Genomic DNA, 25,276 nt, shown 5'->3' with positions numbered 1-25,276 from the left:
TTTTGTTGTGTGTTAATCACAACACATTAGTTGTATTTTTACTTGTATCTGCACCACCATAGAATAAATTAAGAGAGGAAGGCAGTGACAAAGATTTTCTAATCTTACAACTTAACGTTAAGTACATTAGTGGCAAATAAATGCTTGGAAATAACCAGAGGCACAAACTCTTAGACATTTTGCAGCCTATTGAAATAGTTTCATGTTTTTGTAAGATGTGAAAGATAAACTAGTAAACACGTCAGATATAAAACCTTATCTTTCAGAATAAGTTCAGCAGCTACTAGGACCTCCCCACGTTTCTTTTCTGCTCGAATCACTGGATACCAGAGGAGCTTTGGTGTCGCATCTGCTTCAGGAGTGAGTTTTACTAAAGGCAGACATACAGTTCTACCTAAGGGCTCATCTTTTCCCTGAAAAAGAAAGAAATATTTTATATTTACTACCTATGTATTGTGTAAAAGTAATGTTTGTTGCATGATTCTGTCTGCTGCAAGGTATTCAATAAACAGGTCATAAGACATTGCCTTTCACAGTTGATATTAAAAGTTACCTAACAATGTGGAAAGAAATTATCATAAATGTGTATGTGGGTAAATCAAAAAGTAAAGGCAGTAATAATTATGTGTTTATTACTACAGGCCCATATGCAATAAGTGTTCTATATTATGAGCAGCTAGCAACATCAAAAGTAATTGTTACAAGAGTATATAAGTTGGTCTTAAATTTGTTAGGAAAATCGAATGAATGACCTTTCTAAGTAATGCTCATCATCAGCGGGTTATTATAATATGAGTGTAAATCAAAAAGTAAAGGCATTTTGAAAATCACAAGGAAATTCCAATGGCTAGAAGCTCATGCAATACAACACATTCATGTTAGCTTAAGGGTAGTTCAAACACGCACAGAACAGCGATCTGCCATTAGTCTAGTTGAAGATAAGGTCAAACAAACATGGACAATCTACTGAGGGATTGCATTACTATTGAATAATGTGCCTCAGTGAGATTTCTTTGGACAGAGAGAGTAAAACCTGCTGAAATTCACTGAATGATAGTATGGAAGTGAAAAAACCATGACTCAATGAAAAGTTTATGAATGGATTTAAAGTGGGAAGAAGTGTAACCAATGAAGCTGGATATGGTCGACTAACAACATTGTGAGAACCAACTCACATCATCTAGTGAGTGGCTTCATCAGAGAAGACTGATGGATTACATTGTCTACTGTTATTGCAAATATGGAAATCAGCTATGGGCCTGCACATACCCTAGTGCTTGACGACTTTGAATACCATAAAGTTTGCACAAGACGGGTACCCAAAGAGTTTACTGATCTGCACAAGCCAACATCCTTTGGTGAATTTCAGCAGGTTTCACGCACTCTGCCCAAAAAATATCACTATGGGATGTTGTTCAACAATGGTGCAATGCTGCAGTGAAGTGACCATGTTCAACTGACCTTGGCTTCAACTAGACTAGTGGAAGAGTGCTGCACTATGTGTGTTTGGACTACCCATAAGCCACTGCAAACCAGTTGTATTTCGTCGCTTTTATCCATTGCAATTATCATGTAATTTTCAAATTGTATTTACGTTTCGGTTTACACTTGTATTATAATAACCTCCTGACGATGATGATGAGCATTACTTAGAAAAGTCATTCATTTAATTTTACAAACAAATTCAGGACCTACTTACATAATCTTGCAACAATTATTTTTGATGTTTTCAATAAACACAAAATTATTAGCGTATTTACAAGCCCTTAGAAATACAAGCCCTATCTGTGGTGGGTCCTTGCCTTGTGTCTGATGCAGATAGGTGGGGCCTTGGCTCCTAACGCACCATAAACTGGATAAACTGGGTTTAATAATGGATGAATAGCTAGACATATAGATAATTAGCTAGTCCATATTTTCCATAAAGAAAATTTCTTCATTTTCTAATATTTGGAATTTAGGACCTGTAGTTAGCAGGTCTACAAAGGGACTGAATGAATTCCTACTCTTCACTAAGTTGAATTGGTGCAGTGGTTAGTTCTATTGCTTCCCAGCTTCAGGAAAATGCAGTCAAATTCAGCTTGGTGACTCAATGATGTATGAAACAACACTTACAAATATCAAGGCCCTGGTGTTCTGTCCAAAGCTGGCTCCTGCTTTGTGTCTAATGCTGTCTCGATAAGCTCCAGCCCCCTTATGCCCTTATAACTGGATTAAGCAAGTGTGAAAATGGATGGAAGAGTATATCTTTGAAATTTAAGATATTTGCCCAGTAATTTAATAGTTTTGTATTTATTTTGAACCTTATCGAAAATCTATTTTTTAAGAAATATATGACAAAAAAGATAGGAATACTTGCCACACATCATCAATGACCTAGATTTGACTCAAAGCACTGCAACCGTCTAGACTAGACATATTTTCCTGGTGTTATTCCTGTAATTGTTAGATTAGGTTAACTGGCAACTCTAAAATCACCCCATGAGTAAGGGTGTGACCTTTAGTGTGTGTGTATGGAGATTGGTGTGCTCTTCATCGGATTGACATCTCTTTGTTTTATGTGTTGCTGCGACTGTAGCTTTCCATGATAAAACACTGTAAAAGTGCAGGTTTATTATATAGTACATCATTCGCATTGTTTTCGGTCAGTTTGAAATTTTAAACATAATTAAATGTTTTAATTGAACTCACGTACAATTATGTCAGAATCAAACAGTTCAAAGACAATATTTGGTGGATTTTGAGCCAAATCCTCAGGATTCCCATAGATATCAATATCATCGAAGATCAAGGTCTGGTCCCATGTTGGGTTTAGCGTTTTGTTTATTATCTCTGTAGTTTTGCTCCGATGAAGAAATGACACATGGGCATAAGGATCTGAAAGAGAAACACACACATAGATATAGGGTACCGATTGCAATATTTACAGAGAAAATATTGTGATATCAGTTCATATTGATTCAGAAGGCTTGAATAATTAAAATCATACTTTGTATTTCCTGGAATTATTTTTTGTAGTAACATAAGTCAATTAAAAATATATTTTAAACAGTAAGTTTCATGGTGTTATTAATCTTTAAGGGCTTTTTTAAAATCTAATATAAAAAGTACAATACTCTCAGTGTTAAAATAAAGTAGTGTATCTAGCAAAGAAGACTGAGAGCCCCTAATTAAAGGTGGCAAAACATGGCAATGGTTAGTGCAGTCGTCTCTCACTTCAGGAGACTTGGATTAAATACTGGCCTGCTAACTGTCTTGAGTGGAGTTCTCCAAGCCCCTACATGTGTCTTTTTCTGATATTCCTGCCACATTCTGGGCTGATTAATGACTTTACAATTACCCAAAGTGAGTGATTCTAGGTGTAAGCACAATTGTGCACTCTAATAGGCAGGAACCTGGTCGATAGCTGAACACTGTCTTATGTTAAATGATACTGGGATAGATTTTAGTCCCTATGACTGTGAACTAGAATAACCAGATTTAAAAATGGATGAATGGAATATTAAGAAAAGAGTGGCATGATTGTTAGCACTTCTGCTCCACTGATTCGGTGTCCTGTATTTGAATTTTATATGCAATTGTTGCCTGTGTGATGTATGCATGCTCTCCTTGTGTCAATTTGGATTTTCCCCTATATCCTCTAAGATGTTCTTGCCCCAGTGCTGCCAGAACAACCCTGAACTGCATTAAATAATTGTAAATTATTATAACGCACAAAGAATAAAACACAGTAAGCGGTTCAGAGTGTATGCAGTGCTAAACAGAAATGATTAGAGGGGCTTAAATGCAAATAGATTTCACTGATGTTTAAAAATGTTAACAATGAGATGTGGTGTAGAGCAACCTTGCACAAAATGTAAACACACAACATTAAATGTTTACTATATCATATATGCTTACCTGAGAAACTTCCTTTGTCCAGAGCCATAAGGTTTCTTGCCTGATAAACATAGACTCTAAGGTGATACAGAAAAGGTCCTACAGAAAATTGCAAAGAAGAGGGAGCATAAAATATTTTAAGAAGTAGTAATGAATATTATCTTTGTTGAAAAGTAACTGAGTCAGGTGAGCGCCTTACAGGGGCTTCTTTAAGAGTGCACAGTGGGGGAAAGAAAGGAGTGTAGCGCAGTTACTGGCATCTCCTCTGCTTCTGTCCTTGAAAGGTAAGAGGAACCACTTCTATTCCACCCTTAACTCCTCCACTGCCTCTGACTCTATTAAAAGGACAACTCAAACAGAAAGTGGCTGTCATCTGAATGACCAGCCTTTGAGAACATCTTCTTATGCTACAGCCAGAGAACAAAATATTCATCTTTCACCTTTTTATTTTGCCAAATGTTATTTAGCAGGATTTTCCCAGCTAGAACCTCAACATTTTCTGAAGTGTTGTTTTTAATGTACTTGCACTATGCAACTCTTTTCATTTTCTGCATCAATCTTATTTTATGTGCCAACTCAGTCTTATAAATATTAGAATGAATCAAAATTTAGAACACTAGGCCACATTAAAGAGGTCAATCTACCTAGCATACGTGTCACTAGCAAAAAAAAAAAGAAACAAATGAAGAATGTTGAGAAAAACCTATGTAGGCAGAAGAAAAACCATCACATTTTTACAAACGGACTGAAATTTTGGTTTTAACCTATTCTCTTGGAGGCAGAAGAGCTAATCACTGCCAACACATTGTCCCATAATATTTTAAACATAATCTACAAATCCTATTATGTTTAAGTATAGCCACAAATTACCAGGTGTTATATGAGTTTAGTCAAAAACATTCAGCATTATCATTACTACTACTAAGGGGCTCCGGCCCCTGCTCGCTTCACTCACCAACCCCAGCACACTGTTGTGAAGAGGGGAGCTGAACGCACCCCAAGGAGACACGGTTGCTCCTCTGAAACCCCTCTTAAATGGTGATACAAAGGGACACAAACACAGGTTTTTGTTTTACCTCCTCTTCGCTCGATCAGCTGCTGGCTTGCTACTGTGCTGCGTAATCTACATCTTGTGCTGTGCTTTGAACGTTTAAAAGCCTGTACAGCAGCTGTCCTTTTGTCTCACTGCCTTGTCGCTCTTCTCCCCCAGACATCCTCAAACACTATTCGATCTCTTTTCGCTGTTCCGTTATTTCACCGAGTAGTATTTCTTTTTTGCAATCTTTACTCTCATTTTTTTAGACTTTTGAATTTTCCCACTTCCATTATCTTTAACCTGCTGTGCATGAGTATCGTGCCAACATTTTGAATTCTTTATGACGTTCTACTTTGTGTTTTACGGCCCCTAATTTTTCAGAGATGAGAGCACAGGAAGCGTGTCTGCCAAAAGCATTCCAACAACTGAGAGGTTAGATGACGGGACTTGCTTCCAAAGGTTGTATGATGTGACTTGACCGTCTCACGGGATGTCTCTCTGTCTCTCTTCAAAAGATCACGACTTGTCGCAGGAAAAAAAGTCTGGTTGATAATCTAAAATTAGTTAAATTATTACTGATAAAATTTAATGTAAGTATTACATGTAAGCAGCATAAATGTTAGATTTGAATATTCAATGGGGCATAACAGTCATGGTGGACTCATTATTATCAACCTCCAGGCAGCATTCAGAAGCCATTAAGAAGGCAAAAAGAATGTTAGGTTATATAGCACAATAGGTGGAGTGCAACTCTAAAGAGGCTTCATAAAACATTGGTAAGGATCAACTAGAGAACAATGTGCACTTTGGTCTCCAGGCTTCAAAAGAGACATAGTAGCTCTAGAAAATGTCCAGAGAACAGCAACTCGGCTGATTTTGGGATGTTAGATATCAGTTGTGGGGTGTTAAAACTTTTCAGTTTAAGTAAATAGAGATAAGAGGTGACATGAATGAAGCTTTTGAAATTATGAAAGGATTTAGTACATTGGATCCAGGCTGTTACTTCAAAATGAGTTTAAGAAGAACACAGGAACGCAGTTAAGGGTACATTTTCACACAAACCTTGTTTTTTTTAGGGACATTCAAAATAACACTTGAAGTTATTTTGGAGAAATTAGGTAAATAAATTGGTAAGCTTTGTTGGGCTGAATGGCCTGCTCTCATCAAGATTTTTTGAATATTTTAATGTAACAGAACATGAAAGCAAAAACTTACTCTCAAAAATGCAGGAAATCCTGGGAGTAGCAGCACCGAACACTGATGTACTAATCTCTTGCGCAATTTCGTTTCCTTCCAAATCATCTTCTGAAATTTCAGTTCCCTTAAATAAAACAGAATACCAGCCTGTGTATGGCAAATATTTTTACGCATTCAATACATTAGTGTCCTGAGGCCTTTAATGACCTCTTGTGCACAGCCATCAGCAGTGTGTCTGTCTGCAGAGGGAGTGTCGACCTTGTCGAGAGGTTTACTTACCTTGGCAGTGACATTCAAGTCTCTGGTGACTCTTCCTATGAAGTCATTAGACGGATTGGGAGAGCATGGGGGGTCATGAGGTCGCTGGAAAGGGGTGTGTGGCGCTCCTGATATCTATGCAAAAGGATGATGGTCCAAGTCTTTAAAGTCCTGGTGCTTCCTGTCTTGCTCTATGGTTGCGAGACATGGATGCTATCCAGTGACCTAAGATGAAGATTGGACTCCTTTGGTACTGTCTCTCTCCGGAAAATCCTTGGGTACAGTTGGTTTGACTTTGTGCAGAATGAGCGGTTGCTCATGGAGTCCTGAATGAGACACATTACCTGCATTGTAAGGGAGCGTCAGTTACGGCACTATGGCCATGTGGCATATTTCCCCGATGGTAATCCGGCTCATAAGATCCTCATTGTTGGGGACCTGAGCTCATGGCTGGACCAGGCCAAGGGGTCGCCCACGTAACACCTGGCTGCGGCAGATAGAAGGTCATTTCCGGAAGGGTGAGACAGGACTGGGGGGGTCTGCCTGGGGGGTTGCCAACAGGGATCCCGAGCTGTTTCATCGTGTAGTGGGTGCGGCAACGCACTGTACAAGTGCATGCTCCCCAACTTGACTTGACTTGAATACATTAGAAAAGGAATAGACAACAGAGTTAAAATATTTTCTGTTTATCATTTTAGTCCAGTAAAGTAGAATTTAATCTGAACATGATGCTAGCACATTTGGAGGCCTCTGTTTTTGCTAATATGGAATATTTTAGTTTAATCTAATTTAAAATTGTACTAATTGTTCCGTTATTTTTATCAGCCTTGCAAATTATTACCTTTTGGAGACTTCTCTGTGTAATATTATTACAACTGGTTTTGTAAGTGAGATCAGGAATGAACCTGCTGTACTTAGTGATACAATGATGTTACCACCCAACACAACAGAAGTGACTGAGCAGCAGCATTTTTTTTTTGGCTCAAGTTAAGTAGGTGTGATCACTGTCAGATCACAGGTTTCATTTGTGTCCTAATATTACTATTATTGTTGTTATTATCACCCTTCATTCCATCTGCCCAAAGGTTTTCCCATTAGAGGGTTGCAGGAATTTAGAATTTATTGTAGTAGCATCTGATAAAAGTTATGAACCAACCCAGAAAGGGACATCAGTCAATCACAAGGCTCATACAGACACAGATCCTCAGTCAGTCTCTCTACTGGACCAAGCTTCCAGTCAACATAATGTGCACACTACTGTTACGCATGAAGGAACTATTGTACCTAAAAGAAACAAAAGTAGACATGGGAGAAAAAACAAATGGCAGCCGTTTGTAATGTAGCTGTGTTCCTTGAGGATGTGAGGCAACAGCGGCAACCAAAACTTAATGTGCCATCCAATGTTCATCCCCTTTTCAACAACAAAACCGTTTTATCTAACTCTTGCAGAATTTTTGGCATGACTCAGGGTTTTAACCTGACCAATGAAAAACCCTACATCTTTTGATGTAGTCATTAGAAATGTAAAAGTTATGCGGTGGGTTGGCGCCCTGCCCGGGATTGGTTCCTGCCTTGCATCCTGTGTTGGCTCGGATTGGCTCCAGCAGACCCCCATGGCCCTGTGTTCAGATTCATTGGATTGGGAAATGTATGGATGGATGGAAATGTAAAAGTTACATAGTCAGTGCATAAATATTAACTACTTTTAAAAAGTATCTGGATGGGATACTGGGACAAAGTAACTCTAAGATAACAGAGTAAGCCTGATGGAATGAATGGTCTCTTCCTGTTTGTCAAACTCAATGTTGCTTACAGCTTTTAGCTTCATACTTCATGTAACTTACCACTGTTCCTTCCAGTCTGAAGATAGCAGAAGCATCATTTTTGTCAGGAAGAATCATTTTTCTTCTCCATCGCCTGTGGCGGAATGTGTCTGAAATTCGTCTTTTGTTGTGAAATTTCCAGCCAATAAGAGATGCATATTCCCAACCCTCTGCTTTTTCAAGTGTGGGTTTCTGCATAAATATATTAATATTATGATCAGCAATCAAATAAAATGTTATACAGCACCAAGTGCACACCACTGTAAGATGATTTACAAAGCAAGATGACTAAAATAAAATATAGTTCACATGGCAGATTTAAAGATAAAGAATTTCAATGTGTAAAAGTCAATAATCATGAAGACAATTTGCTGGAAAGGGAAGAATAAAAGATCATGAACAAGAATCACACAATAATAGCTCAAGCAGTGTTTTTTTTTATTTAAATAAGGAGAGCTCAGCCTTGATCTGATCATTAAATTAAGGTGAATGTATAAACAGAAGACATTTTGTCAAAAAGAGTGGGAGAGAAGGAGCTAAATAATCATTCATTGAGAGCTGTAGAGTGACATCACAGTAATGGTTTCATTTGAGGGCTGGCTCTTCTGGATCTCAGATATATTGTTTCAGAAACAAAAATAACTTGAAGAATCAGAGATTTAATAAAGAAAGCAAAGTTTATGCTGGTCATATACAGTTTCTTAATTTCAACTTTGTGTATATATTCTCAAAGGCAGTTTTCCAAAATCTTGTTAATTTAGCTTTCAGAAACATTTACATGTTCCTTATGTTTTTCTGCTCATTTCACCAAAATATTTTTGTTTAAATGCCATTCTGACTAAATGATCATATTGCAAGCTGGATTCGCCTAATTTTAATACATTTGTAAGATCACGTCAGCAAATGTACATTCAGGCCTGGGAGAAATTGCTTTTTATTTGGTCTGTTGGTCGTGGCATGGCTGGAAGAAAAACTTTATAAATTTGTGGTCATTATTTGTATGATTAATTTTAAATTAAGGCTGATGGATGTTGTTATGGACAGCAGTAGGCTAGTGCCCTGTCCAGGACAAATTCCTGGCTTGCAACCCAGTTGTGCCAGGATAAACACTGAAACTTATTACCCTAAATTGCATTATATTTGTTAAAAAAACGAATAGAACTGTAACAGTTAGATTCATTAAAGTTAGATTTTTAATAACTATTTCTTCTATTACGATATGCCTACTTGTATTTGTATGTATTGTTTTGTATACATAGTATGTGAAATTAAAACTATTATCAAGATCACATTATGAATTCTTGCCCTGTCTTGCTAAGGTCAACCTTATCAATGTTGTTTTCGTATTCAAAGAAGAGGAAACATAAAACATACCATATTGCCCTAATAACTTTACTGTAATTCTTCTTTGTTTTATGATAATAACAAAGCCGGTGCTGTCTGATAACAGGCTTGTAGGATGTAGATGCAGTCAGATCTGTCCAGTTGTGTCACAGGTTTACATTTTAAGGCATTAACATTTGTTTACAGCAGGTCTGGCTTGTCGTGTGCACAAAGGAAACTTGTTTTATTTTGATTCCTACAATATTTCAAAAACATGTCACCAGCCTGACTGACAAATGTATATTATCTCTGTGTATGTAACCATGAACATTGACTTACATATTTTAAACTTAAAAAGTCAGATTTTTAAATGAAGAAACTCCATCAAGTTTTATTTCCTGGTCCAGACACAATGTGTATGGAACTGGTGTATTTTTCCTGTGTTCATATAAGTATTTTCCTGGTACTCCAGCCAATCTCCTCCATCATTCCAAAGATATGTGACTTATGTGATTCTAAATTAGTTAAATGTATTATACTATAGTGAACTGGCAAGCCATCCAGGATTGGTCCTTCCCCTGCACCCAAAAAGATTAGGCTGCACCTTTCTTTCACCATGAAATAGAAAATATAGACTCAGAAAATGAATTAAAAAGAATCACACATTTTGAAAAGGACCATATTTTTCATAAATGATAAAAAGAATACCTTCCTTTTACTGTTATCTGGAGTTATACAATCACTAATGCAATAAATGTGATGTGCTGTCATATACTATACAACAAAGAAGTTATTTTCCAAATTTATATAAAATTGTATTTAAATGAAAGGTCTTGGACGACTTCTTCTTATTCTTCTGTCTTGTAGACCTTCTTTTTCACACATGCTGGTACCTGTCTGTCACAAATCACTCCTGACACTCTTCTCCACCCACTCCACCCTGCCTGTACTCTCTTCTTTACCTCTCTTCCACAATCCCTGTTACTCTGTACTGTTGATTCCAAGTATTTAAACTCCTTCACCTTCACCAACTCTACTCCCTGCATCCTCACCATTCCACTAACCTCCCTCTCTCTTACACAGATTGACGTTCATTCTTCTCCTCTCTGAAGCAGATCTCTATCTCTCCAGGGTCTCTTCAACCTGCTCCCTACTCTTGCTAAAGATCACAATGTCATCCACAACATCACAGTCCATGGGACTCCTGTCTAATCTCGTCTGTCAACCTATCCATCACCATTGCAAATAATAAAGGGCTCAGAGCTCTTTCCAAAGTAATTCAAAATCTAACTTCAATGCATCCGTCACTCCTACCGCAGACCTCACCACTGTCACACTTCCCTCGTACATATCCTGTACCACTCTTACATACTTCTCTGCCACTCCCGACTTCCTAATGCAGTGCCACAACCCCTCATTAGGCACCCTGTCAAATGCTTTCCCTAAGTCCAGAAAGACACAATTAAAGTCTGGTCTTCTCTATACTTCTATTCATCAACACCCTCAGAGCAAACATTGCATTTGTAGTGCTCTTTCCCACCATGAAACTATACAGCTGTTCACCAATCATCACCTCCTTTCTTAACCTTACTTCCACTACTATTTTCCATAACATCATACTGTGTTCTGCACATCTTCCTTATTCTTAAAAATCAGTACCAGTACACTTCTCAGCTCCTTAGGTATCCTCCCACTTTCCAAGATTGCATTAAACAGTCTGGTTAAAATCACTTCCACTCTTTTTAACTTCATCTTCTTCCTCTGCATCTGGACACACATTCTTCTTTTCCTTCTTTGGCCAACAGTAGCCCAATTTCCGCCAACACCCTGTTGGCTAATAGTACTGGTGGTGGCCGTTGTTAACCTGGGCCTCGAACGATCCGGTATGGAAATCTTTTATCGCTATCTGCATATTGATCTGGCAAAATTTTACACCAGATGCCCTTCCTGACGTAGCCCTCCCCATTTATCCAGGCTTGGGATTGGCATGAAGAAGCACACTGGTTTGTGGATACCCTGTTGCTGGGTTATAAGTCATTCTGAGTTATTCTGAGTCATTCTGTGGCTGGTTTCTAAGTCATTAAAAAATGCATTTTTATAAAAACAATTGCACTGTAATTAAACTACATTTGTAGTAAAATGCTATTTCTGATAATATTTTGGACATTATTATAGATAACTGGATTCACTCAAGAAAATTAATCTTCTGTATTTGATGTTAAATATCACTTTATCACAGATCATGAAGAACAGCACTGTTTAGCAACTGGAGCATGTGCTGATACCTCTGTAGATAAAGTCTGTTCAATTTGTTTTCGCTTCCGGATGAGTCTTTTCCGTCGGTGGGTATGGTGCTTCTTTTCTGCAGGCATCCATGATGTGGCTTTGCTTTCAGGTGTGATTGATATTCCATATTCCCATCCTTTGGAAAAAAGACACTGGTTAATAAAACACATTACACAAAAGCATGAAATGGAGGCTTTTTCATTTGATAAGAAATACTGTGTTAAAAAATAAAATATTAATACCAAGACTGTTGACATAGTATATAAATAAAATATACAAATTAGTTAATTCACTCTGATCATAGTTATGGTGAATTGCAGAGAAGCCTGCACAGGACACATCAGTCTGTCAAAAAGTGATAATGCTGAATTAAGCAGAATACAGAGTCTGCAATATTTCAAGTCACTGAGTTTATCCTACTTGAAAAAGTGAAGTGTTACCTACAGTATCTCTGTAAGTTTCAAGAAAAGGTTTGCAACTAACCATTTTGATCTACTGTTTCATTAACAACAAAATTCCAATTATCTTCCCATTTCCAGCCTGGTGGACATTGATGTTGATGAGGTGCTAAGGCCTTCTTCCCATTCTTTAAAAAAAACAAAACAAAATAGCAGGATTCAGAGAGAGTCTGGTCTGGTTGTTTGTTAAGTGTCTCAATTAATTTTCTAAAACATCAACTACATCTGATATTTTGCTAATGTTTGTGCACAGAGTAAAATAGGGGAATAAGTCTTCTAAATGACAAAAAATAACAATTCCAGCACTATATTTCTTGACTTCAGGTATCTCTGCTCTAAAATTAGAACTATTCGCTATGCTTTTGCAGTTTGATTCCTTATGTTTTGATCAAATTAAAAGTTAAATATAACAGAATAAAAAGAAATCCAAGCAGAATACACAGACTTAAAATTAGAAATTCTATACATTTCCAAGAAAGATGATTGATTGTGATAAATTTAATGAGGACTACATGACACAGACAAGGTTGCTATATCTTTCATGGAGGTAAGAACTTTATAAGAGGGTGTTAACTGTACAGTTCAAGCTAATGTTATTCCAAAAACTATACAAACACATACAATTGCTAAATGAAAAAGCACCATTTACATTCAGTTGGATCACATTCTATTTAAAGTAAAATGATACAAGTTTTGTTTTAGTTTACATTGGAATCATGAGAACAGCATTTGTTACAACATAGTTCTATTGCCCTAAGGCTGAGCAGCATGTTGCTTTCAGGAACACCTGATTACATGGCGTCAGTTATTTAAATCAAATTTTATTTTCTAGCCATCACATTATATTTTATATACTATAAGAAACAGAAAATGGTTTAAATATTACTAAAGCAACAGTATGGCTAAAGGGATCTGTGAGTGTTAAAATACTAAACAGAATTATTACAGATAAAGCCTGATGATTTAACATCATATGTATTCAATACCAAAGCAATTTAGTTAATTGAACATGTCATACAAATGGTAGAAAATATTTTCCCCTGCAAGTAAAATAACATTGAGAGGAGATTAAATATCAAGTGATTATACTTAATGAGGCACAAGGGGAATGTGTGGGTCTACACAGGATCTTCCCCTTCCTTTCAGTACATTTTAAAATTAAAGCACTGCGATATTTTTACTTAGTCATACACATCACAAATAAATAAATAAATAAATAAAGGCAGAAAAATGCTTGAATGTTTAATAAACTGATATCAAGGTACACTGCAGTTATTTTGCACAATTATATTTGCTTTACAAAACTCTGCCTTGAAAAAGGAAAAGTACAAAAGTTGAGAAAATGTCACATTTAACTTTTTAGGAGGCCTTTCACACTGGCATTTGTAGCATTCATCATTTAAGATGATCTTGTATACTTTAAAAAGCAACATTTTTTCCGACACACAATGAAAACCAATTAGTACTGTTTTAAAATAGTAAACCTAATTGAATGAAAACACAATTTAATATTAAAAACAGATCTCACCACATCTGTGTATTGCTCATCAGCAGTCTGCCATTCTTCACCTGGTAATCTTGTTTCGTTTTCATAGACTTCATCAATATATTCTAAACTAGATGGATCTATTGCTGTCTGCAAACTGAAAAGCAAAAGTTAGTTTGAAAATTCAAAATGTTAGTGGTTTTAATCAAGACACAAGGTAAGTTTTTCTACTAAGACCATGAAGTTCACTAAGAATATTAATCAAAACATCTCTATTTTCATTCACTGATGCAACTACTTTTCAAATTATCTATGCAAATACTATACGGTGTATCATTTATTACATCAAAAATACTGTAGATGATAGATAGATAGATAGATAGATAGATAGATAGATAGATAGATAGATAGATAGATAGATAGATAGATAGATAGATAGATAGATAGATAGATAGATAGATAGGGAAATTTAAGTACCACTAGCCAAGAATTATACCAAATTAAATAAAAACATTTAAATACACATTATACAAATAACAAATACTATACAAATAATGCAAGCACAAGCTGGTGCATACAATATACCATAAACTTGCCAGTGCAATGGGAATTGTGCAAATAATGCCATACTACCAACGTGATAGGTGGCACCTAATATTAAAGAGACAGATACAAAAGTTACATTAATAATAAAGTAAAATAAAATAAAGTGACATGGCTTAAGCTGACAGGGGAACATGTTTAAGTGACACATTCTGAAAATGTTATACAGTAGTGACCAGGAAGTGAGATATCAAATGTAGTGCATACCTAATACAGCTAATATAGCTTATGAGCAGAGAAGTAGCATCAGGCCCAGAACTCAACCAGCATTCAAAGTACTAGATGGATGTCAAACTCAGAGTTTTTGTTTGGCAGGCATCTTAGTCATCACATCACCATCACAACCTGCATTGTACTGTTTCAATGTCAGTAAATCACATGGTAGCCTTCCACGCCAATTGCTGTTTTATAAACTGAAACTCACTTTGCCTGATTTACCTAGGTATTGTTTCCAAATTTCACTGTTAAATTAAAATGGGAAAAAAGTTTGGACTAAACACGACTGGTGTTTCCAATTTGTTTTAAGATTTGAGTCAGTTTCAATCTTTCCAGTCAAACACAAGCTGCCAGAGAAGAATGGCTGAAATTTATATTTTAGCATCCTAACGTATGTTGGAAAATATGTGTTTGCCAAATTTCAAGTCTACAGCCAGAAAAAAAAGCTGTCAATAAAGATCAAACAGATACAGTATTGTTCTTCATTGATGTACAGATTTAAAATATTTATGGAGGTCAGACAGTCATTGTGCTGGAAAGACAAATTGTTATTTTGTGATTGTGTAAAATCCATTCATCCATCCATTTTCCAACCCGCTGAATCTGAACACAGGGTCACGGGGGTCTGCTGGAGCCAATCCCAGCCAACACAGGGCACAAGGCAGGAACCAATCCTTGGCAGGGTGCCAACCCACCGCAGGACACACATAAATACACCCACGCACCAAGCACACACTAGGGCCAATTTAGAATCACCAATCCACCTAACCTGCATGTCTTTGGACTGTGGGAGGAAACCAGAGCGCCATTGTGTAAAATAAGAATAGTAATTCTTTACATTTATAGCTCTTTTCTCACCTCTCAAAGCTCAGTACTTACAAACTAAGTACATACCAATTTGAGGGTGAAAAAGGGCATTAATGATTACATGAAAAATATCAATGGGCTTTTTTTTATTAAAAAATTGATAGGATTTCTTACTTTCTTTGAGACTCTACAAACCAGTCACCCTCCCATTCCCAGCCCTTGGGTGGCAAGAAGCTTTCTCTCTTCAGCTTGATCTTTCCTGTGAGGTCTGAATATTTGTGTCGTCCCAGAAGTCCTGTTGTGCCCCACTTTCCAAAGACCAGAGCCTGGTTCTCATACTGCCATGGAAAAATCAGCAATATTTGCACCATCAAGATAAATGCAAGCTCGGTTCCTTCAGTTAGACACCACAAAAAGAAACAATACAGGTGCTCTAACATTTTCCAGATTTCATTGACACTACAACTTAAGTTACTTCTTCCAAAGTGACATCTCTGGACTCAACTAAATGAGTATGTCTACAAAGGGAAATATGGTATGACTGCTTATGATTGCTTTCTAATAGTAAAATGATGATTTAATAGAATGTGAAAGAGAAAATAAGGGCAGAAAGTACTATGATAGAGAGGTTAACGTCACATCCAAGTATACTGTATGACTTTGTTTATCTACTACATCATAAACATGTAATCTTAGACTAACTGGGTATTCTAAACTTCACTAGTATGAGGGAACATTGGCATGCATATGTCATCTATGAAACCTAGCATTTAACTAGAGTATAAAAAGATGAAATCCTGGGATAAATTTAAAACCATCAAAAATCCCAATGTCATTTAGACAAAATCGTTGACATGCAGAATTAATATACTCTGACTGATGGAAAGAAAACTTTCACTCTGTCCTGAGATTTTCCACAAACTAAAAAAGTATCTTGATTATAAAAGTATTTTTCTTTAAAATGCATTTCTTTGTAAGAGTGCTCTATGTGAGCCAGGTATACACTATAAGGCCAGGTTTATACTTCATGTGACGCGACGTGTGCTACAGCGGACGCTACTGATACACAAATATTGTACTGTTTATGCTTGCGAGCATACTCTACATAAAAGTGGAATTTAAAATTCCCCCAGGTGGCAGTGCGAGATATCATCACAGTGAGATAACGTTCGGCTTTGCTGTGTTGTGAATTGCCTGAAACACCCATTAAATTCCAAGGACACCTTGCCACAATATCTCTTTAAAGGATGTTTAATGATTAAACCCATCAATCCAGTGATGTGCCTATTCCAGCTAGCAATGGGTCTGAGGCAGAAACAATCCCTGAACGGAGTATCAGCTCATCACAAGGTCAATACAAGCACTCACATACACTGGTATCATTTTAGCGTCACCAAATCCCCAAACCTGCATATCTTTGGAAGGAAACCAGAGCATAGTGTGGAAACCCAACAGGAAAACATATAAACTCCAAGCAGGGAACACCAGCGACGTGACTCGCTACGAGAGAGCAGCGCTACTATTCTGCCACTGTGCCACCCCACATGTGTAATTATTAGCAGTATTCATTATTTAAATGAAGTTAACTATTTTTCTGTAAATGTAATACAAATATTTTAATGCATTTCATTATGAAAGTGATGAATATACATAATAAGTATAAATCTAAGAATTCAAATGTGTAGAGAGCTGGATTATCATACATTGGATGTGTTCTGTGTGGCGATTGCAGCTTGCTGCTGCTGTCAGGTCAGGAGGAAGCCCCAAAAGCACGTAGTGATTAACAACTGGGTCAGGTTTAAGATGACGTTTACAACGGTCTACTTTATCAATAAACTAGCAAAATACCCACGCTTCGCAGCGGCGAAGTACTGCCTTAAAATTTTTAATTAAGAAGAAAATTAAACCTTTTTAAACTGAGGGAAAATATACCAATAATTATTTGTTAAGGATCTCTTTGTATACCACATTGTGAGTATACATCTGCTTGTAATATGACCAAGCTGTGCGCTGAGCTTACTCTTGAGCATGCAACGTACAGTTGGCCATGTGAACAGTAATCTTGTTTCAAATCTCACAGCTTGGATTGCTGCTGTCATAATCGGTTTGAGTTTCATGGTTTGTTTCAATTACAACAGTATTTGCAGGACTTGTGTTGAAGTGACATTCGGCATCTGTCAAGCGTTGTAAGCATACAACCGGTTTCATCGATAACTTCACATCCAGCTTTTGAGAGTTTAAACATTCATAAACATCAAAGTGTCCACTACTGAAATCATCACCTGTCAATCTAAGATGTTTAAGAGGCCTTGGCGATTGTCGAAAGGTGTAAAATATTTGGCCATTTCGGTACATTTGAAGCGACAACCGAACAATTCAGCGGCAGCCATCAACTCACATGCAGATCCATAGGTGAATGGCTTAAGCATTTCACTCATATAGTGCTCCTGTGTAGTATAATTATCTCCTGTACCGTCATCAGTCCACACCTTGAACCTGTCCCAGTCATTCAATACATAAGACACAATGTTCCTCCGGATATCAAGAGTGAGCCTGATATGGCCGTGCAATATGTAACAAAGAGAATGGAAAAGGTAGGTGCCAAGTCTGGGCATGGAAACCACTCGGTAAGTGACAGTTCTTTGATCGATGGTGATCACCTCAATAGACATGTTAATGGGGGTACGGTTGGAATGATAAAGGAAATGGGTACCTGAACAATGTAAAGTAAGTCTAAAATACCTACACAATAACTATAATCGTAATAAATGAACAATAAAACAGCGGAGAAGCCGTGGATTAAATAAAAAGGCTGTAGTTATCAGCAGGGAGACGTGAATCCCGTGGCCAAGCAAGGAAGGGAATGTAGAGACTGGAGCGACAGACGGCCTTGTATAGGAAGGCAGCCAACAACGTGGGAGGCATTGGGATGGGGGACCCAACGCTGCCTCACACGTTGACCGAGCTGCAAGCTATGGACGTATATATGTAAGTAAGTAGGATTCAGTTAGCGTTGGGAACCCACGAACCAAATTTCTTGAAGATAGACCCATAAGTAACAAAGAACATTGAAAAGTTCAATATGCCAACAGTGGCATCATACCACCGAAATAAGTACCAAATTTCAGCCTTCTACCTACACGGGAAGTTGGAAAATTAGTGACGTTGGAAAGTTCAATATGGCGGCCGACAGTGGCGTTATACCATCGAAATAAGTACATACATCGGTTTCGGTTAGTGCAGGGAAGCCGCCTACCAAATTTCGTGAAGATGGGGCCATAAATAAGAAAGTTCAACATGGCGGACGTTGTTGACCGTTATGACCGTTACGTGTAGAATTACGAAATGAAACCTGCTTAACTTTTGTAAGTAAGCTGTAAAGAATAAGCCTGCCAAATTTCAGCCTTCTACCTACAAAGGAAGGTGGAGAATTAGTGATGAGTGAGTGAATGAGTGAGTGAGTGAGTGAGTGAGTCAGTGAGTGAGTGAGTGAGGGCTTTGCCTTTTATAAGTATAGATAAACCACGAGGTTAAAGTGGACATTTCGATATTTAAGCTGAAATTTCCACTTTAATCACAAAATAGACCTTTTCACTGTGTCCCTAACTTTTATTTCTCTGTGGCTCAAATACACCTCCGTACATTCTGATGTTGTTGTGAAGATGCAAAAAAAAAAAAAAAGACGGCACAGTAGTGAGACTTTTAAAATGTATTGTGGCATTACATCGATGGGGAATATGCACCACCTGAATATAAAAGCACCCCGAATGTATTTGTATGTTGGCATTTTGCACTCATCAAACATCGAGGTGCACACATCAATCCTACTAGGATCCACATAGAGGCTTTCTGTCATGTGTAGATAGTAAACAGAGACTCTGACGTCACGTTCCAACTTTATCACACCTGACTTTTTGCTGGTACTGCAACTCGTGTGCACATCACGTTAATTTCTGAGGATATGCTCAGAGGACGTGTCAAATGAATGTTGGGAACGCGTGGCAGCCAAGATGTGTGTGCCTACGTGTTTTGAGTGTGAAGTATAAACCGGCCCTAAGACGACTGCACTAAGAGCAATATTGAACTCCCAAGAGAGGAGACTTTTTCGTAAGTATGAGAAACTTTTTGTAATGCTGGCCATTTACAAGGAAACATCAGGCTCGGGTTATCACATGAAACTCATTAATATATACATATACTGTAGGAATTTGGCTCATCAGAGTAATGAGCATAAATAGTCATTATAAGTGACAGGTACAAATGCACACTTAATGGTATTAGTCATTTATTCTAAAATTACAATTTCTGCAAAAACACTGAAGGTTCCATCAGTAAATTTTCTAAATTCGCTTTCTTCTGCAGAGAGTCCAAGCCACATGTTGACCCGTAGTTGAAGCGGAAGGTGGAGTCCTTTGTTTTTATCCATTGGATACTGTAAGAAAGCAGAAGGGCAGTTTATACAGTATATATTAGTACAATGTATTGATTTCGTAGAACAACTTTCAGGTTGCATATCATCTAAAAAAAGTTACATTTACTACATAGCACACCTCTGAAATTGTATTCCTTTTAAATTAAAAATTTCATATATGCTTAAATGTGCCATATCACATCATGCACACATGATAGAATGTAGAAATACAGTAATTGATAGAAATCTATGTTTTGTACCTAATACTTGTGTGCAAAATTTGGTTGACCCTAAGTGAAAGTGTACTCAAGTTATCGTGTTTATATAAACACACACACACAGACACACACAGAGAAATACATATTTTGAAATGGGTCATTCAGAAAATTAATTATTATTGCTGGCCATTTTGTTGAATATTTGAAAAGGTCCAAAGATGAGCCATGAATATGCTAACCTGCTTGGTTTATATATTGTTTGATGTTTTTCAAGCTTTGTCTCCATTGAAGCTTATTGTATCGAAAGTTTTGCGATCGACATTCTCCATTAAAAAATCATATTAAAAGTTGTCTCTGCAGTAATAAGTATTCCTTTAAAATGTTTCATTTGTGACTTCTCTAAATTGAGTAATTTTTTTACCACATTATATACCTTGGTTAAAAAAAATAAATAATTTGTTGGCTACTTATCATTACCTTCATGAAAATGTTCTGAATCTTTCCACAGTATTTCCCAGAAGCCTTTTCACTGGTGGCAGAGTACAAAATCTGATTAGCGGGGATCCTTGCATAGGCCAATCTTTTTTCTCCACGCAACATCCAAATGATTACATCAGGTAAGCTGTTTTGTGGCTGAAGAGAACACAATGAGAATAGCCATTAAAATATTCTTTGCTGTTAAACATACAAGGAATATGACCTTACCTTGTATATGCTTTTAAACATATTACTGTATTTAAGAGTTACAGCCCCATACGAACTGATACATTTCAATACAGGCTAGATTCTCTCTGTAGGCAAAGCAAATTAAGCAACCATTTAAGCAATTTCATAGCTAGCTCTAAAATTAGGGACTTGTTTCAAGATGTATTACAAAAGTAGTAAACTCTGAATTTAAGTTGTAATGCTCATACAGCAGTGCTGTCAGCTAATTTACAAGATTACATAATGTTCTCACAACTGCTTAAACCAACTCTGGGTCACACAGTTACTGTAGTTTTGATTTGAGTCTTGCACTCTATTGTCAATTTATAGTATTATTTCTCGCATATCCTCACTTTGCCTACCTCTGTTCTAAGAACTTTGTCATTGTCATCTGTGTAAAAAGGAATCAGTCTCTGGACCAGATGAATTTTTGAAATGTGATTGAATCTACACAGTAAGGGACTAAAATTCACGTGAAGTTTAGGTGAGCTGCTTTTCAGTAGAACAACTGGTACAGTAAATCCTTAAACCCCAGAAATCTGAAAAGATTTTGCTTTGACCAGCATATAAATTGATTTGTGTCATTACCACTAACAGAGCTCTGATGGCTCTCAATCCTCAAGACTCTTATTTTAATATGTGGAGTCAAGGAATGCATATATTAATGAATAGATAAAACAGAGACTCTACCAACCACTTTGCAGTTTTAGAATGTAATGAAAGATGTGCAGCCCACAAAAATCTGAGTTCTAATTACACAGTATCTGAATCATGTCTTCTTCAGATAAATACAATCCATCCATCTGTTCATCCGCACTTAGCCTAAGGCTGTTTCGGCATGATTGTAAATGAGGTTATAAAGATTAGTGCCAATTTCTGGTCTTTACTTCAGAGAAGCTATAAAGAAAATATGAGTATGCTAACATAAATCATTATTTTGTCCTAAGTGCAGTACATGTTCAGCAATCACAGTTGACTACAGTTAAGAGTAATTACAGTACATTTGCTAAGTTTAACACTTGCCTCATCAGCCAGTTGCTGAAGTCGGTCTTGCCAGTCTTCAATGTCAGTCATAGTGGCCTTCACATCAGTGGCCTCTTCTCTCATTTGATTGGCTGAATCCTTAATGCTCTGAAGAGCACAAACACGCATCTTTTTCATGTGGATGTCAAGGACAGTAACGCCTAATTTTTCATTCAGATCTGGAAGCAGGTCACTAAACAAAAGTAGAAAGGCTTGTTTTAAAATAAATCATTCAAATATTGCATTGGTCATTGATACACACATGAAGATTTACATTTACATGTATTTGCTTAGCAGACCCTTTTATTCAAAGCAACTTACAAAAGAGATCAGTAAACATCAATCGGGGGACTGATTCAGACACAAATGTTACAGGACAAGGCTACAAAATTGATCATAAAAACCGAAGAGTTGATTACAATTATTAGACTGTAAAACCTAACATCTAATATCAGTTAGACAGAAATTCACTATATGCTTCAAAAATGTTGATTAAAAAAAAAAAACATAAAACATCAATGTAAATACAGTGGGGAAGTTATGTCAAGTGTCCACTGCTGTACTGATAAAAAAATATAGTACATGTCATTCATGTGACATGTATTGAAATGGTCACCAATGCGCAGCCCGACATCGCAAACAGGACAGTGGAGTGGTGTTTCTTTGTGCACTTTTTTCTTATTTTTTCTGTCATTTGACCATTGGAGAATACAATGTTAGTGCCTCATGAATGTAACCCATTAAGTTATTATGGGCTACCACAGCACAAGTTTTAGTGACTTACACATTTCCCCTGACATGAATATTGAAAAGACTAGTGTCTTGTCTTTTCACTTGATCACAATCTCTTTATCTTTTTGCATTGCTGAAGCTTCACACTACTTAATTCACCAGGTATATCACGACGTTTCAGTAGTGCAGTGCTGTATGCATCAGTGTCCCTATCTGTGTCTACATCTGATGACCAATTTACATTGTCACCACAATCGCATGATTCATCTAATGGTTCAGATTTCAGTTTGTTCTAAAACTGGATTTACATTTTTTTTGTTTACACACTATTGTGTGTTTTGGTTGAAGGCTCCTCCCTACTCATGAATACTGATTAGTTACTACATAGTGGTAAAACGCAAAGAAATATGTATTACGTTTTTTTTTTTGCAACATGGTGTTATTTCACCCAACAGATGACAGCAGAATACCACCCCAATTGCTGTTCAGGGTTAACACGGTACATGCAAGCAATACAGCTTAAACTGAGAGACACTCGGGCTTAACTGTTTTTACATAGAATTCCAAGTATATAAAGTATATAAAGTCAAGGTAGAGTAGTTGTAGATTTCCTATGTCATCATAACCTAACTTTGATCTACCTTAGAACTGACTGAGAGTCGATTTTTACGTTAGATAATATTTTTAGATTGAAGAATTTTACATTATGTTTTCTCCAGTGATTACTATCACACTCAAATCATATAAAAGAAAGAGTCAGGGGCGGATCCACCATCAGGGCATTCTGTGGATGTGCAGCCAGGAGCCCGTGACAGTAAGGGGCCATTTTCCAAATAACCCTCCCAACTGGCCCACACAATTATCTACATGCCAAATTGACTAAGGGGGACCCCTGGGAAGGATGGAGCGATTGTGTCTTGTGCTGAATTCAAGAGTGAGAAATACCATGCTGTGTCCAAAAACCTCAGTGTCCATGCACTACACTGTTAAAAGTATGATGAACTCTCTGCTAAGAAGAGGGGTCTGGGGATTATGGGGGTCTTAATCCAGCCTTAAATAAAGTGGAGTGGATATTAGTAGTACCTGAGCCAACATGAACAGTTCTTCAGAGATGAATAGCACTTAATCACCTGAAATAAATCTTTTCTCTTTAGAAAGTAGCCAATTTTCTGCAGTAACAACTTTAGGAATTTGGGAATAAATTCATTTCTTGGTACTAGGTACTTTAATAAAATAATTTCTCACTTGTCTATATCCTCAATAAGCTGAGTAATCAACATCAGCCATAATTCTCTTATATGTGTCTCTGAATCCTTGCTCACTATTGCAGTCTTCAAAACACAGATGTTTGATTGCTATAAAAGAAAAGAGAAATATATGTCATGTGAATATCACAGATCATTTACAAGATGTACATGGCAACTTTATCAACATTTTTCAATACAAATTAGTATTTTTGTTATATTTTGTTAATATAGCAAAGCTAACCCCTCTAAATCTGTTTTCTGTTTAATTATGTACTGTAAAGTAATTTATAATGAATTGGCAACACAACAAAGAGGAGGTATGATTCCATGATTTTCATCAGAAGGTGACTGACCCTGAAGTGCAATGTACATGAACAAACAATACAAAAACAAAAGAAAAAAAAGAAAAAAAAAAACAATCAAAAATGCAAATCTGAAAAAAATGTAAAATATTACATTAGAATATTAATATCAGAACAATCAAGAAGAGAACAGGCCATTGAGCTCAACAAAGCTTACCTGTCCTGTCTACTTAATTTTTCCAAAATAACATCAAGTCGAGTTTTGAAAGTCTCTAAAGTCTTACTATCTACCACGCTACTTGATAACGTATTCCACATGTCTATAGTCCTCTGTGTAAAGAAAAAAAAACTCCCTAATATTTGTGCAAAATTTACACTTAACAAGTTTCCAAATGTGTCGCCATGTTCTTTATATATTAATTTTAAAGTAACAGTCTTGATCCACAGTACCAGTTCCCTTCATACTTTTAAACACTTCAATCATGTCTCCTCTTAATCTTAAATTGCAAAGGCTCAGTTTTTCTTAATAATTCCTCATAACTCATCTCCTGTAGCCCTGGAATGAGTCTAGATACTCTTCTCTTTACTTTTCGTAGGACTGCTAAGTTTTTTTGTAGTGTGGAGACCAAAACTGCACACAATACTCCAGATGAGGCCTCACCAGTGTGTTATAAAGCTTAAGCAGAACCTCCTTGGACTTGTACTCCACACACCGTGCTGTATAACCTAACATCCTGTTTTTAGACTTCTTAATGGTTTCTGGACAGTGACAAGCCAACTATGAACCCTAAATGCTTCTCATGAGGTGTACTTTTGATTTTCAGACTTCTTATTGTGTATTCAAACCTAACATTTTTACTTCCTACATGTAATACTTTACATTTACTGACATTAAATTTCATCTGCTACAAATCTTTCCAAGCCTGTATGCTGTCCAAGTCCCTCTGTAATGATTCAATGGATTCCCGATTATCTGCCAACTTACCTAACTTGGTATCATCTGCAAACTTAACTAGCTTGTTATTTATATTCCTATCCAGTCAGTCAGTCAGTCATTCTCCAGCCCACTATATCCTAACACAGAGTCACGGGGGTCTGCTGGAGCCAATTCCAGCCAGCACAGGGTGCAAGGCAGGAACAAATCCCAGGCAGGGAGCCAGCCCACTGCAGATTCCTATCCAAATCATTTATATATATTGAAAACAGCAGTGGCCCTAACACTGACCTCTGTGGGACACCACTGTTAACATCAGCCAGTTCTAAAAG

General features: G+C 36.9%; 1 protein-coding gene across 1 annotated transcript in view; it reads right to left on the bottom strand.

Moving 5' to 3' along the window:
- Window positions 1-25,276, bottom strand: part of LOC120543373 (myoferlin-like) — a 136,759-nt gene that overhangs the window by 38,018 nt on the left and 73,465 nt on the right. The window contains exons 17-29 of the mRNA XM_039776458.1: window positions 23,707-23,816; window positions 21,730-21,922; window positions 20,479-20,634; window positions 19,673-19,804; window positions 15,547-15,710; window positions 13,789-13,903; window positions 12,286-12,388; window positions 11,802-11,938; window positions 8,215-8,385; window positions 6,131-6,236; window positions 3,901-3,978; window positions 2,696-2,877; window positions 255-413 (exon numbers count right to left, since the gene is read on the bottom strand). Of these exons, the coding sequence (XP_039632392.1) occupies window positions 255-413; window positions 2,696-2,877; window positions 3,901-3,978; window positions 6,131-6,236; window positions 8,215-8,385; window positions 11,802-11,938; window positions 12,286-12,388; window positions 13,789-13,903; window positions 15,547-15,710; window positions 19,673-19,804; window positions 20,479-20,634; window positions 21,730-21,922; window positions 23,707-23,816 (1,806 nt within the window). The remainder of the gene's footprint in view (window positions 1-254; window positions 414-2,695; window positions 2,878-3,900; window positions 3,979-6,130; window positions 6,237-8,214; window positions 8,386-11,801; window positions 11,939-12,285; window positions 12,389-13,788; window positions 13,904-15,546; window positions 15,711-19,672; window positions 19,805-20,478; window positions 20,635-21,729; window positions 21,923-23,706; window positions 23,817-25,276) is intronic.

Source organism: Polypterus senegalus, chromosome 1 (genome assembly GCF_016835505.1).
Source record: "Polypterus senegalus isolate Bchr_013 chromosome 1, ASM1683550v1, whole genome shotgun sequence".
NCBI classification, from domain to species: domain Eukaryota; kingdom Metazoa; phylum Chordata; class Cladistia; order Polypteriformes; family Polypteridae; genus Polypterus; species Polypterus senegalus.
The sequence above is the reverse complement of the archived record's forward strand: the minus strand, read 5'-3'. Positions and strand labels throughout refer to the sequence as shown.